At 36.7% G+C, this 15,983-nt stretch overlaps 1 protein-coding gene across 1 annotated transcript in view; it reads left to right on the top strand.

The window, feature by feature from the left end:
• GBE1 (1,4-alpha-glucan branching enzyme 1) overlaps positions 1-15,983 on the top strand; it is a 316,473-nt gene that overhangs the window by 201,277 nt on the left and 99,213 nt on the right. Inside the window, exon 8 of the mRNA XM_066241074.1 lies at positions 14,629-14,744. Within this exon, the coding sequence (XP_066097171.1) occupies positions 14,629-14,744 (116 nt within the window). The remainder of the gene's footprint in view (positions 1-14,628; positions 14,745-15,983) is intronic.

Genomic DNA, 15,983 nt, shown 5'->3' with positions numbered 1-15,983 from the left:
CCGTCTCAGTGTGGCTCCGTGCCCTCGCCCTCCTCGCCCGTCTCAGTGTGGCTCCGTGCCCTCGCCCTCCTCGCCCGTCTCAGTGTGGCTCCGTGTCCTCGCCCTCCTCACCCGTCTCAGTGTGGCTCCGTGTCCTCTCCCTCCTCACCCGTCTCAGTGTGGCTTCGTGCCTTCACCCTCCTCACCCGTCTCAGTGTGGCCTCTTCATAGCCTTCACCGTAGGACCTCCATTCCCAGGTTTCAGGCAGTTCCGATGTTGGTGGCTCTGTAGTTTAGTTGTAATCTTGATACGGTTGTGGGAGGCATGTTTACCTCAACCATTTTTTTTTAAATCAGTCTTTTATAAAGAGGGAGACAACATTTTTTCCCTCTCACTCTTAGACAGTAAGAGTTATCCAGGGAGACTTTAAAAAAATATTTTTTCTTTTCAATATAGTTATAAGACTGAATTTTAAGAGCTTTTTTAATATCTATGAATTCTGGACACCTTTTTTCCCTCTTTTTGCACATGGTGTGCCAAGGTAAATTGAATAACGAGGGGCCACATGGTGCAACGTGCAGAACAGCAGACTCAGAGCTTCGGTGTTTGAGTCAGAGCTTCCTGTCACCTTTCTCATTTGTCCCTTCATTTTACATGGGTTTACTGAGTGGCCTCGAAGTGCCCCGTTCTGGGCTAGGTTTGGGGGATTGAGCAGCAAGAAAAGAAACAGGATGTCTACTCTGCAGACGCACAGATAGACTGTGTTGAAAAAGACTATTATCAAATGATTTAAAAAATGCTACAGTGTTAACACTGTTATGTTACGTATATAGTAGCTATGTAAAAAATGAAGAAGAAAAAATTAAACAAATAGTAAACCAAAAAAAAAAAACCCCACAAAAATCAAGAAACATAGATCCCAGTATTACATAAGTGGTAATGAAAATGTAAATGAGGATGATGTGGTTGGTAGAGCAACAGGGTGTCAAGATAAGGCTCCTCAGAAGTCATATTTCAGTGAAATTTGTTTGGCATTTAAGCGGGGGTGGCGAGAGGCAGAGAATTCCAGACAGAGGCGTGGAGTCCTGGTGCCTGAGATGAGCTTGATTGTGCTTACAAACACAAAGAAGGTCTCCAGGACTGATGCTTCGTGGAGAAGAGAAAGTCACAGGATTAAACAGATGGCAGATCGTAGGAGACTTTGTAAGCAGGACTGCAGACTGGGTTTTATTCCAAGTGAACACGGACTTTGTTTATTAGGGTGAGGTCACTGGGCAGGATTTGGGGCTGACTTTAGAGCATTGGTTCCACCTGGCAGCACCCTGTCCATTGTCAGAGCTTGGGCATCTTCATTCTATGTATATGAAATTCCTGGTGGATGGCTTCAGCAATTTATCCTATGTCATTATATATATATAAAAAAGAATCCTAAAGCATATTATGAGACTTTAAGATAATTTTTGTATTTTATTCTCAAAAAAGTTATTTTGTAAGCATCTGCTAAATTCTTCTCAAACTTTTCATCAGATATCCTGATATTCTGAGGAGCATAAGTTTTAATTTCTCAGGCCTAAATCCATTGCAAATGCAGTTTCATTTTCCCCCTTCCCTTCCCTTCCCTTCCCTTCCCTTCCCTTCCCTTCCCTTCCCTTCCCCTTTTCTTCCTTTTTTCTTTCTTTTTGAGACAGAAAGAGAGACAGAGAGAAGGACAGATAGGGACAGACAGACAGGAAGGGAGAGAGATGAGAAGCATCAATTCTTTGCTGCGGCACCTTAGTTGTTCATTAATTATATTCTCATATGTGCCTTGACCTAGGGGCTACAGCAGAGCGAATGACCCCTTGCACAAGACAGTGACCTTGGGCTCAAGCCAGCAACCTTGGGCTTCAAGCCGGTGACTTCTGGGCTCAAGCCAGTGACCACGGGATCCTGTATATGATCCCACGCTCAAGCCAGAGACCCTGCGCTTGTCAGCCTGCACTTAAACCAGTGACCTCAAGGTTTCAAACCTGGGTCCTCTGAATCCCAGATCAATGCTCTATCCACTGTGCCACTGCCTGGTCAGGGTAGAATATATTTGTGCTTATTTTACTCTTAAATAGCTGTTTGCAGTACTGTCAAGAGCCAGAAATGCATAGTAGTCTGTTACTTGATTCTACGAAGAGACCGGATTTCAAATTCTAACTTCATCACTGGTAGCTAGCTATGTGGCTATGGGAAAATTACATTAGTATCACTGCTAAAATGTACGTTTCAATTGTAAGGGTCAGCAAACTATGGCCAAATTTATTCAAATCTGCTTCCTGTTTTGGTCAAGTTTTACTGAATTGCTGTCACGCCCACTCCCTTATTTTCTGTGACTTCTTTTACCCAATCACCACAGAGTTATTTTGACAAAGACTGGGACCAAATAAAGCTCATAAGGCCTAAAATGTTTGTGTCTAGCTTAAAAAAGAAAGTTTGCTGAACCTGGTTATAGTGCATATCTCTGAGGGTTGTGGGCATTTTCATGCAATAATTCATGCAAAGCCCTTCGTATAAGATCTGGCATTTAGTAAGCATCCAGTATATATTTGCAATTATTAGAATTTTTAAAAATTCATTTTGTTTCCTTCCAAATCATCAGGTTAAAATGGTCTCTTCTGAAGAGGCACCATGATTGATGTGTCTCTCTGGGGATAAAGCACCCAAGCTCAAGAAGTCTGGATTTCAGTAGTCCTAGTTTGGTGACACCCACCTATGCCTGCATTAATAACACTCCTGGATGTTGAGAGTTCTATTTTGCCTACTAATCTGTCCCTGCTATGGATATTATAAATTATATATGTAACAGTTCTTGGCTATATTACAGCAATATGGGTAGATTGTTAAATTAATCATTGCAGAACCCTTTGAAAATCTAGGCAGCAATGTGCAAATGCAAAATTTATTACTGGAGCAAACAAAAAGAAGCTGATGATCCCTTAAGGATACTGATGTTTTCGTGGTTTCTTTTGTTGTCGTCACCAGAGATTTCGATAACATTTGGAAAAATTTTTAATATTTAATCATAAGCATTTTTATTCCAATGTAAGATATACATACAGGCCAATCTAACTAGAGGCCAGATATGTAACTTTTTTTTCTTCAAAGGGTTATATGCTTGCATGAATGCCCACATGTGTTATAACTTCTATTAAACATTGCAAAATAAATAAATAAACAAACAAACAAGCATTAATTTTTACCTGGTCATGCTGAAAATGGTGGTATACATTTATATTTAAGACTTGAGGTTTCAGACTCAAAAGGATGAGTCCCACCTTTACCTCTTACTTGAATGACCCCGAACATTTTATTTAACTTTTGTAAATCTCAGTTTTTCAAACCATAAAATAATACCCGCTACCACAGCCTTGTTAACTGAAACGATATAATACATGGAGCTTGGTGACCGGTAAACACGCACTGAATACGACTCCTTTTTCATTCGTCTGCAGTATCACATTTCCCTGTTCTGTTCAACTCCAGCCAGCCTACTAAAGGCTAGCTCCATTTGTTTGTGGGATTGTATACAGAGATATACTGGAGGGCTGTGTCTTATTTAGTAAATGCGCTGCAGATTTTAAAACTGCTGAAGAAGTAATGGTTGAAATAGAAGTATTATTAATAGAGGCCCCTATCTTAATTCCCACAATATCCCACTCCAAAACAGACACGTGCGAGCACATGCGTGCTCCCCGCCCACCACACACATAGACCCCGCCCACCACACACATACACCCCGCCCACCACACACATACACCCCTCATGAAGGACTGGGTGCCTCGCTTTTTTTCAGCCTGCCCACCCTCTGTCCCCTTGTGAATGGCATTCCCCAGTTCATTTTCTCTCTGCAGTGTTTATCCATTTGGGGTCTCAGGGTATATTGTTACATGTTAAAAAAAAACAACCCCCTTAGTGTCTATATCTTGAGATAGAGTACAGCAGTATTTTCCTTGAATGTTGCCTTAAAATATTCATTATTTGGGGCTGATAGACAAGGAACAGCCTCCTCCTCTTGCTAATATAGTTCATAAAGTCAAAATTATTTTAGACTGGAAAATAAAATTAATTCTCAGATGCTTTATTCTTGTATATCTGCAAGATCTTTCTTTTTCTCCACCCGTATTTTTCTCATCTATGTTTGTCCCTCATTGATTTTTCATGCGCTGTGGATGTATTTATCTCTGACTTGTCTCGAGTCATCTTTTGAAATGAAACTGGCTAAATAAATATAAGTAAATCAATACCATATACCTAATTATACATTTTAATAAGATAGTGGAAAATTATCAAGTTCAGGAATATATTTTCTATAATAGAAGTATTACAATAGTTTATATAAAAATCAAAGTTAGTTTGTTACAAATAAATCAATCAGGAGGGAAAACAAAAGGAAATGTATATGAATAGTTAGTGCTTCCAAACTTTTACAATTTAGACAAGCTTTTAATACCTGATTGCCAATTTAGGTTTACTATATATTAATGGTATATATCTTTATAGGTGTGACTCGCTGTCAGTTGTTTTGATCTGGAATAATTACCTTCATTCTATAAGAAAGTTGGGCTTTTGATGTTGTTTGTATTGTTGACTGTCTCTGTTTTCTGCTTCTTCCATGGAACAGGATCTTAGAAATATGGGATATTGTTAATCATGTAAGGAAAAATTACATAAAACTTTACAATGGCAATAAAGATGTTACTGGGTGCCCTGTAGCATTCTAGATCTTGTCTAACATACTTATCTGGATTCTATGACTTTATAGTGGTCTGATTCCCGTTTTCTTTAACCCTTTGAATAGTGAGTTTTTTTCATGCTCACTATTGAGTTTTGTTTTTTTCAAAAAATAAAATTAGTTACATTTCCAGTTTTATTAACTTAAAACCATGTTTGTTTGATTATCAGTTGATGGAAACAAGAAGAACATTACATTTGCCTTTTTTAATGTTGCATTATACATTTTTAAAATAAAAGTTTTTGTATGATTGTACTCTGGATGGACAGGAGGCACAAGCATTATGTACATGAACGTTTGTTCTACTCAAAGGGTTAATAATGTTATTTAATCTGCAACTTGTAGAACTCTAAGTATAACACAAATGATTCCTGTTTGTAAAAATTCAGATAAAATCTGTCCCATAAAATGTAAGTGATTATTGCCATGTGGATGTTGACCCCATCTATTTGTAAATATTTATACAAATCTATGTGTTCTTTGATTTCTCCATTCAATTCATTGTTTCATTGTTCTAGTTTCCTCATTACTTAATGATTTAAATAAAATATTTGACACATTTAGTTAAAAAAAAAGAATGTGTGCTTTTATATACCTATGTCTATAGATATGTTTATTGTAAATGGCTGACATAGTGATTTATTCTGGAGAAGAACACTGCCTTGTTCAGATGAGATGTGTAAATATTTTACCTGTACTATCTCACCTATGTTTTATTACAAGTGATAGCTTTGACTTGATTTTCTGCTTTCTGATCCTTGGGCTACACAGTTTCTGGGGTATCTACTTTGAAAAGATGGATATTTTATAAGCATTAATGCTTTGAAAAATTGCCTTTGATGGCAATTTTTGTGAGATTAACAGAGAAATATGAACCGATTTAAAAGCAAACAATATGAAAATTACTTCATTTCTTAATCATGTAGGTAGTTGTTGCCATATTGATTGGGTTATATGTTGTTTTCGATTTGTCTCTTTTGTATCAGACTGAAACCTTCCACGTTTGCTCTTCCTGTGGGTCCCTCCCTACTCCTACTCCACACACACACACACATGCACACACACACACAAGCACAGACACATTCTCTTTCAAGTTTGCCTTTCTCTGATCATTTGAACAGGTAAACAAGCTTGTCAAGGATATAGATTAAATTAGAGAAAAAAGAGATTTGAAAATTCCCCAAGTCTAGTTCAGAAAGTCCTTACTTTACATCATTGAAAGGTTCTTGGAAACTGCAACTTTAGTGAAACATATCACGAAACCAGCTTTACCACAGGCTAACTGATATAAACAAGAGTTAAATTGCTATAGTATATTTCTGGTCACAAAAATATTGTCAAGCTTCTAAATAAGGACCCAAAACACTTCTAATAGGAAACATTAAAATGAATGTCAGTTATTTATACATTTTATAAAGATGATAAAAACATAATAAGAATAAAAAAATAATAAGATTATTATTCTTGAAACAGCATATTTAAGTTGAAGGTTATGGTGGGCGGAGCCTAACCCTGCACCTGGGATGCCAGGGAGGAAGCCACCCTGGACAGCCCGCCCTTCGATCGCAGGGACAGTGACACACACCCACACTCACTCAGACTGGGACGGCACAGAGCTGCCAGTCACCTCAGTGCAGGCTCTGGGATGGGGGAGAAAACGGAGGTCCCTGGGAGAAGCCCGCTCAGGCACGGAGAGAATGTGCAAATCCACAGGAATCAATTTTGCTTTTCTTCATTGAATGTTATAAAGAACTGATGTTGAAGGAAATAACGTTAGGGGAGGACCTGCTGTATTTTTTTTTTAAGTAAAAGTATAATTGGAAGCATTTAGCATGTAAAGATACAATATGCCTTTCTTTCCTACTGATTTCCTAAAGGGTACCTGAATAGACTTATAGATAATACAAATAAAAGTCATTTTAATACAAGATTTAATAAGCTAAGTACAATTGGGGCCTTAAAGGAAAGAAAATGATTTACTGTAATAATGTATATGGATAACTAGGGTTCCCTGGATATAATTTGATTAAGTAAATTAATTTATATAAAATAAAGTTGTGCAGGTAGAAATCCAGAGAGTCATATAATGTTGAAAACAAATTTGAAATAATTTTATAATTACCTACATTCCAAAGTTTGTATAATTACAGATATTTAGTAGTTGAATTAATAATTTGTCTCACTAGAGTATGTGGTGCTTGTTCCCTAATTTTATTTGAATTTAATAATGCAGTAATTATCAATGATACTGCTATCTACTGTTAGATATGAATAATCACTTTTTTATTGTCTTAAGTTTTTCTCTAAAATTCTGTTAAAGTATGATATCCATTGAAAAGTATGAGCAAAAATATGACATTTTTAAATTATTGGTTAATTTAATTAAAATTAAATTTATAGATATTTATAATTTTTTAAAACAAAGAGTTTGTTAGATATTACTTGCTTTTCAGTAGTGACATTTCATAGCATCTTCCTTGAAAATTTTTTATTTTATTATAACTTAAGATTGTTTTTTTTTGGCATACTATACAACTTTTATAAAAAAATGTTTGAATATCTTCTTTGCTCAATGTCAATCAGTTGAGATACTGAGTTCAAAACATGTGGTTTTTACTTATTGGTTTTATGATTGGTACTATTTTTTTTTCCTGAAGTTGGAAACGGGGAGGCAGTCAGACAGACTCCCGCATGTGCCCGACCGGGATCCATCCGGCATGCCCACCAGGGACCGATGCTCTGCCCATCTGGGGCATTGCTCTGTTGCAATCAGAGCCATTCTAGTGCCTGAGGCAGAGGCCACAGAGCCATCCTCAGTGCCCGGGCCAACTTTGCTCCAATGGAGCCTTGGCTGTGGGAGGGGAAGAGAGAGACAGAGAGGAAGGAGAGGGGGAGGGGTGCAGAAGCAGATGGGCGCTTCTCCTGTGTGCCCTGTCTGGGAATCGAACCAGGGACTCCTGTATGCCAGGTCAACGCTCTACCACTGAGCCAACCGGCCAGGGCCTGATGTACTATTTAATAACCATCTTCAAATATTGTTGACTAGCTAAGAGGAATATATAAGTTGCCTTTGTATTTGTTATATTTACCACTGTTTAATCATCACCTATTTATTAATATGCAATATTAATAGATGTGTTGTTGGACTAAGTTGCTTATTTTTGAAAATTTCAGGAGTTATTAAGGACTACAAATAAATAAATACAACATTAAATAGGTTTGAAGTAAAAAAATATAACTTTATTTAATAAAGGTTGTTGTATCTGATAATATTTGCTTGTCAAGAAAATATGACTATCTTTTGTTTAATTATAAAATTCATTGGAAGATTGTGAGACAGTCAACAGTTTTTTTATTTTAGAAATAGTGTCCTAAAAACCTTATTATTGGAATTATCTGTATGTGACAAAATTTCTTTAATAAAATCCTCATTACTTGATTACAGGCTAAATATTTCAGACATCTAAACCAATTAGAATTCTGATTATTTTGATTACCAGAAATGCTTAAATGTATATATATTCTTTAATATATTCAGTTTCTTTATCAGACACCTGTGATTTAAATATTTTTAATGATTTCTGATTCACAGGAATGTCAGCTACCTGCATTTCATTATCTTTTTACTGGATTTTAGGGATTTGCTCTTGCTTTCATAAAACATGTGAGTAAGCTAAGATGGTATTAGTTTCTAATTTACTGTTAATTAGTTTAAGATATAACATTAATAATTAAAATAGGTTACTTCTCATACACATTCATGCTGGCCATATATATATATATATGTATATAAGTTTAATTTTCTCATCACCTTCTAAAAGTCAACATTGAGCTCTTCCAATTGTTTGGAAATAGGCTGCCCTATAGACTTATCGACTCTGAGGATAGGCTTCTGTGATATTTTGAATTGAATTTAATTTTTTAATTACTGTTGACATTCAATATTACATTCGTTTCAGATGTATAAGATAGTTGTTAAACATTTATATAACTTATGAAGTGATTCCCCATGAGTCTAGTACCACCGGGGCCCCGTACACAAGTATTACAATCTTACCGATGATATTCCCTGTTCTACTTCACAGCCTGGGACTGTTCTGTATCCGCCAGCCTCTACTTCTTAGTCCTTTCACCTCCTCCACTCGGTCCCCACGCCCACTAATCTGGCACCCCTCTGTGTGCTTCTCTGTAGTTACGAGTCTTTTTTATTCTTATCTGTGTGTTTATTTTTTAGATGGATTCTAGGTATAAGTGGAGTCGTGTGGCCTTTGTCTTTCTCTGTCTATGGAGTCATTGTAAAATCAAAGTCCTGCTTTGTCTGCTAGAACACACTGAAGTCACACTATGCTTGTAAACTCGACTTTATGTTTTTATGAGACTCTAATCAACTGGCTGTATCAACTCGGTCATGGATTGTTTGATGACATTTTGGGATAGAAAAAGTAAATTGCCTTTTTTGTTGTACACCCTTTTGCCGGACATTTTTATACTTTGACTCAAGGCAGAACATACAGTTGAGACGATTCAGTTTGTGCATTACTCAGAGGATGTTTAAACTATTTCTAATTAAGTCATAATTTGCAATACATCATAACTCTTCTTTTTTTCCAGTGCCCTACCCCCCAAAAAAGGAAAAATGGTACTGATGGGTGCTGAATTTGAAAATTATGATAGTAGAAATAGTAACAGACCTCTTTTATATTTTCTTTTTTTACTGGTACGTTTTCCTTAAGTTTGTTCTAGTGTTCTATATAAAAGGCAAATTTTAGATTCAGTGAACTATTTTATTTTTGTACAAACTGTAAGAATGTTACTGCCCTTGTGGCTGCTGGAACACAGACTGCAGAACCATAGAATACATGTATTTAGGTTTTTAATGTGTATTTAAAAGTCCCCTTGGTTTTGAAATCTGAGTAGCTCTGAGATAATGTGAGGAAGTTTTTTGTTTTTGTTTTTCCAGTAACCTATAGTATTTTTTAATTATATAAATGTTTGAAAGTTTTTTTGTTTATTTGTTTGTTTGTTGCTACAAAAGAGTTAATGTAGCATTAAGACTGCTTGCTATCTTGCTTGCATAAAGGGTCCTTGCCTGGCATCAGGGAACTACGATTTCGGAGGGCTCTCACCACGCCGAGAACTGAAAATAGCGGTTGTGCCTGAACTCCTCATAGAAGCAACGCGTCCCCTGCGGAATGCCCATTTACTTCCGGGGGTCTGGGTTCTGACAAATTCACTAGGAGCAGATCTCTAAGGAGTGTCCTTGGTGGGCAACATTTAACAAGGGGTGTGATCATTTGTTGCGGGAGGAATGACGTGGGCCTCCATCGGGAGACAACTGTCGGAAGCTTGTGCCTAGACTGCCCCTAACTGTGCCCCCTGCGCCTTTCCCTTCGCTGATTCTGCTTGGAATCTTTTTGCTGGAAAAAACAGCCATGGGCGCTACTATGTGCAGAGTCCGTTGAGTGCTCCTGGTGAGTCCCTGAACCTGAACCGGGGCTGGAGGACCCCGACACAGCGCGCCTTGTGGTAATTCAAATGACCTCGGAAAAAATAGGTGGACACAGTAATTAAATATTGTCCTCATTAAGTTGGATGCTTATGTAGTGTAAGAAAAAGAGAAAAGGAAGCTATATTTTTATTCCAGTGATGCCATAAATGCTCTATGATCTTCTATTTTCCAACTTTGAGTCTGGATTGTGGTCAGGTAGATACTCGTGTGTGTCCTGGTTATTTTATAATCTCAGACCTCAGTCCTCCTGGGTCTCTAAGGTCTTGATTTTATGACCTGAGTACAAGAACTCTGTTTTACAATTTGTTTCATCTGAACACTGAATTTACTAACAGTATATATTAGCCTGTTTAGATTTATCATGCTATAAGAGATGCAAAATTTTAACCACAGAAATACTAGGAACATATGTATGAGTCTTTCCCTGTTTCTTGAACTGGTAGTTCACTTTTTTTCTTAAACAAAGGCTAATTTTTTTTTTCTGTATTTTTCCGAAGCTGGAAATGGGGAGAGACAGTCACAGACTCCCGCATGCGCCCTACCGGGATCCACCCGGCACCCCCACCAGGGGGCGATGCTCTGCCCCTCTGGGGCATCGCTCTGCCGCGACCAGAGCCACTCTAGCGCCTGGGGCAGAGGCCAAGGAGCCATCCCCAGCGCCCTGGCCATCTTTGCTCCAATGGAACCTTGGCTGCGGGAGGGGAAGAGAGAGACAGAGAGGAAGGAGAGGGGGAGGGGTGGAGAAAGCAGATGGGTGCTTCTCCTGTGTGCCCTGGCCGGGAATCGAACCTGGGACTTCTGCACGCCAGGCTGACGCTCTACCACTGAGCCAACCGGCCAGGGCCTAAAGGCTAATTTTTTATAAGATGTTACATATTATCCTTATTAAAACTATTTTTTAACTTCACTCCTCTCATTAATCTAATTTTAGAAAATGTATATAACCAAAGAATGAATATTTTTAACTTTTGCTTGCCATTTGCTCTTACTAACTTAAATTTTAGGTCTGATACTCTCCTCTGAATGTATTTCTTGAGATTTTGTTAAAAGTACAACATTCTAGATTTTGTTTCTTTATTAATTTTATTGTAGATTCTTTGCTCCTCTGTAGCATTTTGTGTATCTTGTGTCTGATGCTATAGGCAACACATCTATTTTTTTATGTTTTATTAGTGATTCATAAAATAGTATTTTAAAAGCACCACAAGTTTGATATATTCTTATCAGTTAAATCTTGTGATATTTTTAAAAAGAATTGTTTATGTTGTTTAGTCATTGTTTCAGGTTAAGAGAATTTAAGAGGTCTAAAGAGTATAATTTTGTATTTTTTAACCTATTAGAAGTTTTTAATTCGATGGTCTATTGTCATTGTTTCTTTTCTGATTGTCATAGGAAATTCTTTTTCTATTTATCCATGCCAAGCATCTGTCTACTCATGTAGTAACACTTAAATATGTCTTTTTCTTTTAATATTTTAAATGCAGTTGTGTTACTCCTTTAGGTCAAAAGGAGAATATATTAAATATTATAGAAATAAGAATCAGAAGAAGATTTAATAACTTTGCCCTTAATCAACACTGTGATGCTGGGGAATATTTTCTTTTCAATTATTAAATTCATTTTATCTTTCTTTTCTGGTTTTCATTAAATTGCAATGTCATTGGCTCTTTTTCTTTTTTTCCCCCTTTTATCTTTGTAGTTATTAAGATACAATTTTTACATTTCAACCTGTTTCTACCTGGAAAACATTCAGTCCAAGATAGTTTATGTCAGAAATGGACAGCCAATGTCTATAAGCCCAACTGGTGATGTAAATGAGTACATAGGGTTGGTATAAGAAAATGTGGAGTGACAGGAACTTAGAAAGAGCTAGAAAATAAGTTTCATCTATAGAAATATCTTTTTTTTTAAGTGAGAGGAGGGGAGGCAGAAAGACAGACTCCCACATACACCCCACCTGACAAGCCCACTAGTGGGGATGCTCTGGCTGTCTGGGGCCCTTGTTCCGTGGCTCAGGAAGGAAGACATTTCTTATCATCAATATTATCAGTTGAGGCAGAGGCCATGGAGCCATCCTCAGCTCCTGAGGCCAACTTTGCTAGAACCAATGGAGCCACAGCTGCGGGAGGGGGAGAGAGATGTAGAGAAGGTGGAGGGGTGGAGAAGCAGATGGTCACTTCTCCTTGTGTCCTGACCAGGAATCGAACCCAGGACATCCACATGCCAGGCCAACACTCTACCACTGAGGCTGCAGGCCAGGGCCATCTATAGAAATTCAAATAGAAAATTTTGAAGTACTCTGTAAAGTAAACAAAACAATGGTTCAGGCCTAGGGCAATTTGTGATCTCTGGTTTAAATTTTCATCTCTTCATATGTGTACCCAAGATATTGAGTATAAAAATGTTCTTTTCCAGCTGTTCTGTGTTTTTGGCTAAAATTATCTTTTAGAAGTAAAATATACATTAGTAGTCAAATGGCCAAATTAGAAAGGCATGTGTTGTTGGTTTTTTTTTTTAATTTGCTTACAAAGGATTACTGATATTTAAATTTCATTTCTTCTTTCTGGGACTTCATAGAGCCATCTTGTTAAGAAGTACAGAAATGCTTCCTTTCAATTTTGCTGTGAAAATAAAACTGTTCTAAAAATATTTAGTTTATTAATTGAAACAATTTGATTATTAGAAATTCCTACTCAAAATAAGTACTTTTTATCTTGATCAGTTGTAGAATACCTCTTTGTTTTTATTCATTTTTTAAAACATTTTTTTTTCCTGAAACTCTAAATGAATATGCAAGAATAGAAACTTAAGAATTTCTTTTTCATTGTGTCTTGGATATGACAATCTAGAACTTTCTCGCTCCCTTTCTTGTCTAGTGGACTTCCTGGAGTTTTGTTTTTCATTTCTTTTTAACTTTTAGTTAATTTTCAAAGCATAAAGTAACTTATTTAATTACAAAAGTTTAGATTTATAATTCTGAAATTGATTGAGATGAATTAATCTCCACTTATGTCAGATTGCTCTTTAATATATTGAAGGTTTAAAAAGTATGCAAATTTAAACTGGCTTAAAGATTTGTGTACACTATTACTGCTTTGTCATTAAACTAAATGAGGTATTAAAGTCTTAAAACCCCAGTTATAATAAGATAGAGAACTCAACCATAACTGTGTGACTAAAGAAAATACTAATTGATGATGTCTTTTTTTAAATAATTCGAAATAGGCTTGTTTCAAGCAGTGTTTCTAATTGAGTTATAACAGTTTGTTGGTATTCTTTTCCTCTTTTTATAGATGTAGGACTCTTAAATTTGTAACTTTGTACTATATTAAACATGTGGTTTTTTTTTTTAGTAATTTGGCCTTTTTTTGTCCCTACACGATAATAGTCTAGTACAGGGGTCTCAAACTTGCGGCCCGCCGAACAATTTTGTGTGGCCCGCAGACTAATCCACGAAGTTCAAAATATTTTGGATAAAATTAAGTAAGCCTAGGGGCCTACTTGTATTTTTCATTTCTCTAGCATCCTAGCTAGATATTAGCTTAGTTAACAGCAGTTGTGATGCGAACTACAGTTTCTGGTCGTTTTGTGACACTGAGTAAACTGCATGTACGATTGTGCTTGTTGTACTGATTTTTTTTTTTGTTTTCAACTGCAGTGAGAAAAGTGTTGCGTAACAGTTGCCTTTTGTAGACCTAGTGTAGCCCGCCGAACGGCTGTGATCTTGCTCTGCGGCCCACATGCTGAGTTGAGTTTGAGACCCCTGGTCTAGTAAATATAATATTGCTTATTACGTGATTGACACTATTTTTTTTTCTTCTCTTTTTCTTTTGAATTGTATTTGTTTGAAATTGTAGAATGGGGAAGTATTTTAAGCAGACGAACTTTGAAGGCATTATTTCTATGGATAGTGGAATCATATTTTCCAAAAGGAAAAACTATGTAACTATGGTTATATTACATAAGAAAGGCTTGTGGAAAATTCAGAGACGAGGCGCAGTGTTCTGTTGCTGCAGCTGTTTTGTTTAGTTTTCTGTGTGTGAGCACTATTGTGCAGGTATTCCTTTGAGGTGGCTGACAACACAGCACTGAACTCGACAGAGTGCTCACACTTTGGACCTGACCCACACATATTTTCTCGGTTTTTCTTAAATAGTAAGTGATTTTGTGGCAAAAACAAATTTAATAATTTCCCATTAGAATGAGTTTCATCAAACAAATGAGATGCTAGTAGTTTCCTGGGGTTTTATAGGATATATTTCTTGACCATCATACTTCTTTAGGTAGAGATTTATAGTTTTAATTCATATTCTTAGCAAGCGATGTCTACTCATTAAGGAAAACACTGGTGCATAATTATATATTTCTCTAATATTTTAGCTGGGAAGTGTTAAGATTTCTCCTGTCAAATATAAGATGGTGGTTGGAAGAATATAGCTTCGATGGATTTCGTTTTGATGGGATTACATCCATGCTCTACCATCACCATGGGATGGGTAAGTAATCTGACCTATTACGATACAACTTATGATTTTATGTTATGTTTTTACTGGCTGATTACAACCAGGTTTGGGGTTTGGTTATGGAAGCTGCAGTAACTGTTATTGTTCTCTTGATTTTCATTATTTCCATTGTATGTATTTTCTCTGGTCATTTCTGATCCCTTTTTGACAAGAGATTGTGTATAAATAAAAGATAATGATTTTCTTTTAAATATATTGATTTAATAATATGTTATTTTTAATATGTAGGTTCTTCTAAAACTGCATTTTAAGGAAACCAGGATGTGAACATAACAGCATTTACAGTGAAACATATGTAACAAAAATAAAAAATGAGCACATTTTGTGAGGGTGTGAGTTCCTGCATATTAAACATTGATGAAAATATGCACATTTTAAATACATATCCTCAGATTAAACTAAATTGTAAACTAATGTGTAGTAAAAATATTGATCAGAACTCTTCAATTTAAAAATTGTATAAAGAAGCAGGATCACAGAATCTAATTCTTAAGTAGATAACATATTAAACAATTATATTTTAATGGTCAAATATTTTCTAGCAAAAGCCAATCCCATAATGGGGACCTTAGTCTATAAATTTTGGAAGGTGGCTTCCAAGGAAGGGGGCTGTGTCCAAAGTGTGCTGCTGCTTGCAAATCGTGTAGCGCAGTCATGGAGATATTCCCATGAAATGTTCCTGGGCACAAAGGTGAATCTATGAAACATGACAGGTTACACTAATATCATCCTGTTTGGAGAGTAGCTTATTTAAGGGATGAAAAAGGCAAGTATGGAAAAGTTCAAGAAAGATCTGCCAGATTAAACATCTGTGTACCCCTGCAGAACTTCCCTCTGCTGAGGATTAGGAATTTTCCAAGGAATTGTGGAGTTGGGGTAATAAACTAAAATCCATGAATATGGGATATGCTTTTTATGTGTAGAAATGGTAAATAAAAATATTCTGACTTATGTAAGGTGTTTCTCCTCTTTGAATGATGAGAAAAAAATGAAGGAAAGGAAGGGAGGGAGGGAGGGAGGGAGGGAGGGAGGGAGGAAGGAAGGAAGGAAGGAAGGAAGGAAGGAAGGAAGGAAGGAAGGAAGGAAGGAAAGGGAGGGATGGAGGAAAGGGAAAGGGAAGGAAGAAAGGGAGGGAGGGAGGGAGGGAGGGAGGAAGGAAGGAAGGAAAGGGAGGGATGGAGGAAAGGGAGGGATGGAGGAAAGGGAAAGGGA

This window comes from Saccopteryx bilineata, chromosome 8 (genome assembly GCF_036850765.1).
Source record: "Saccopteryx bilineata isolate mSacBil1 chromosome 8, mSacBil1_pri_phased_curated, whole genome shotgun sequence".
In the NCBI taxonomy this organism is placed as follows: Eukaryota; Metazoa; Chordata; class Mammalia; order Chiroptera; family Emballonuridae; genus Saccopteryx; species Saccopteryx bilineata.
This window is presented reverse-complemented; position numbering and strand designations above follow the sequence as displayed.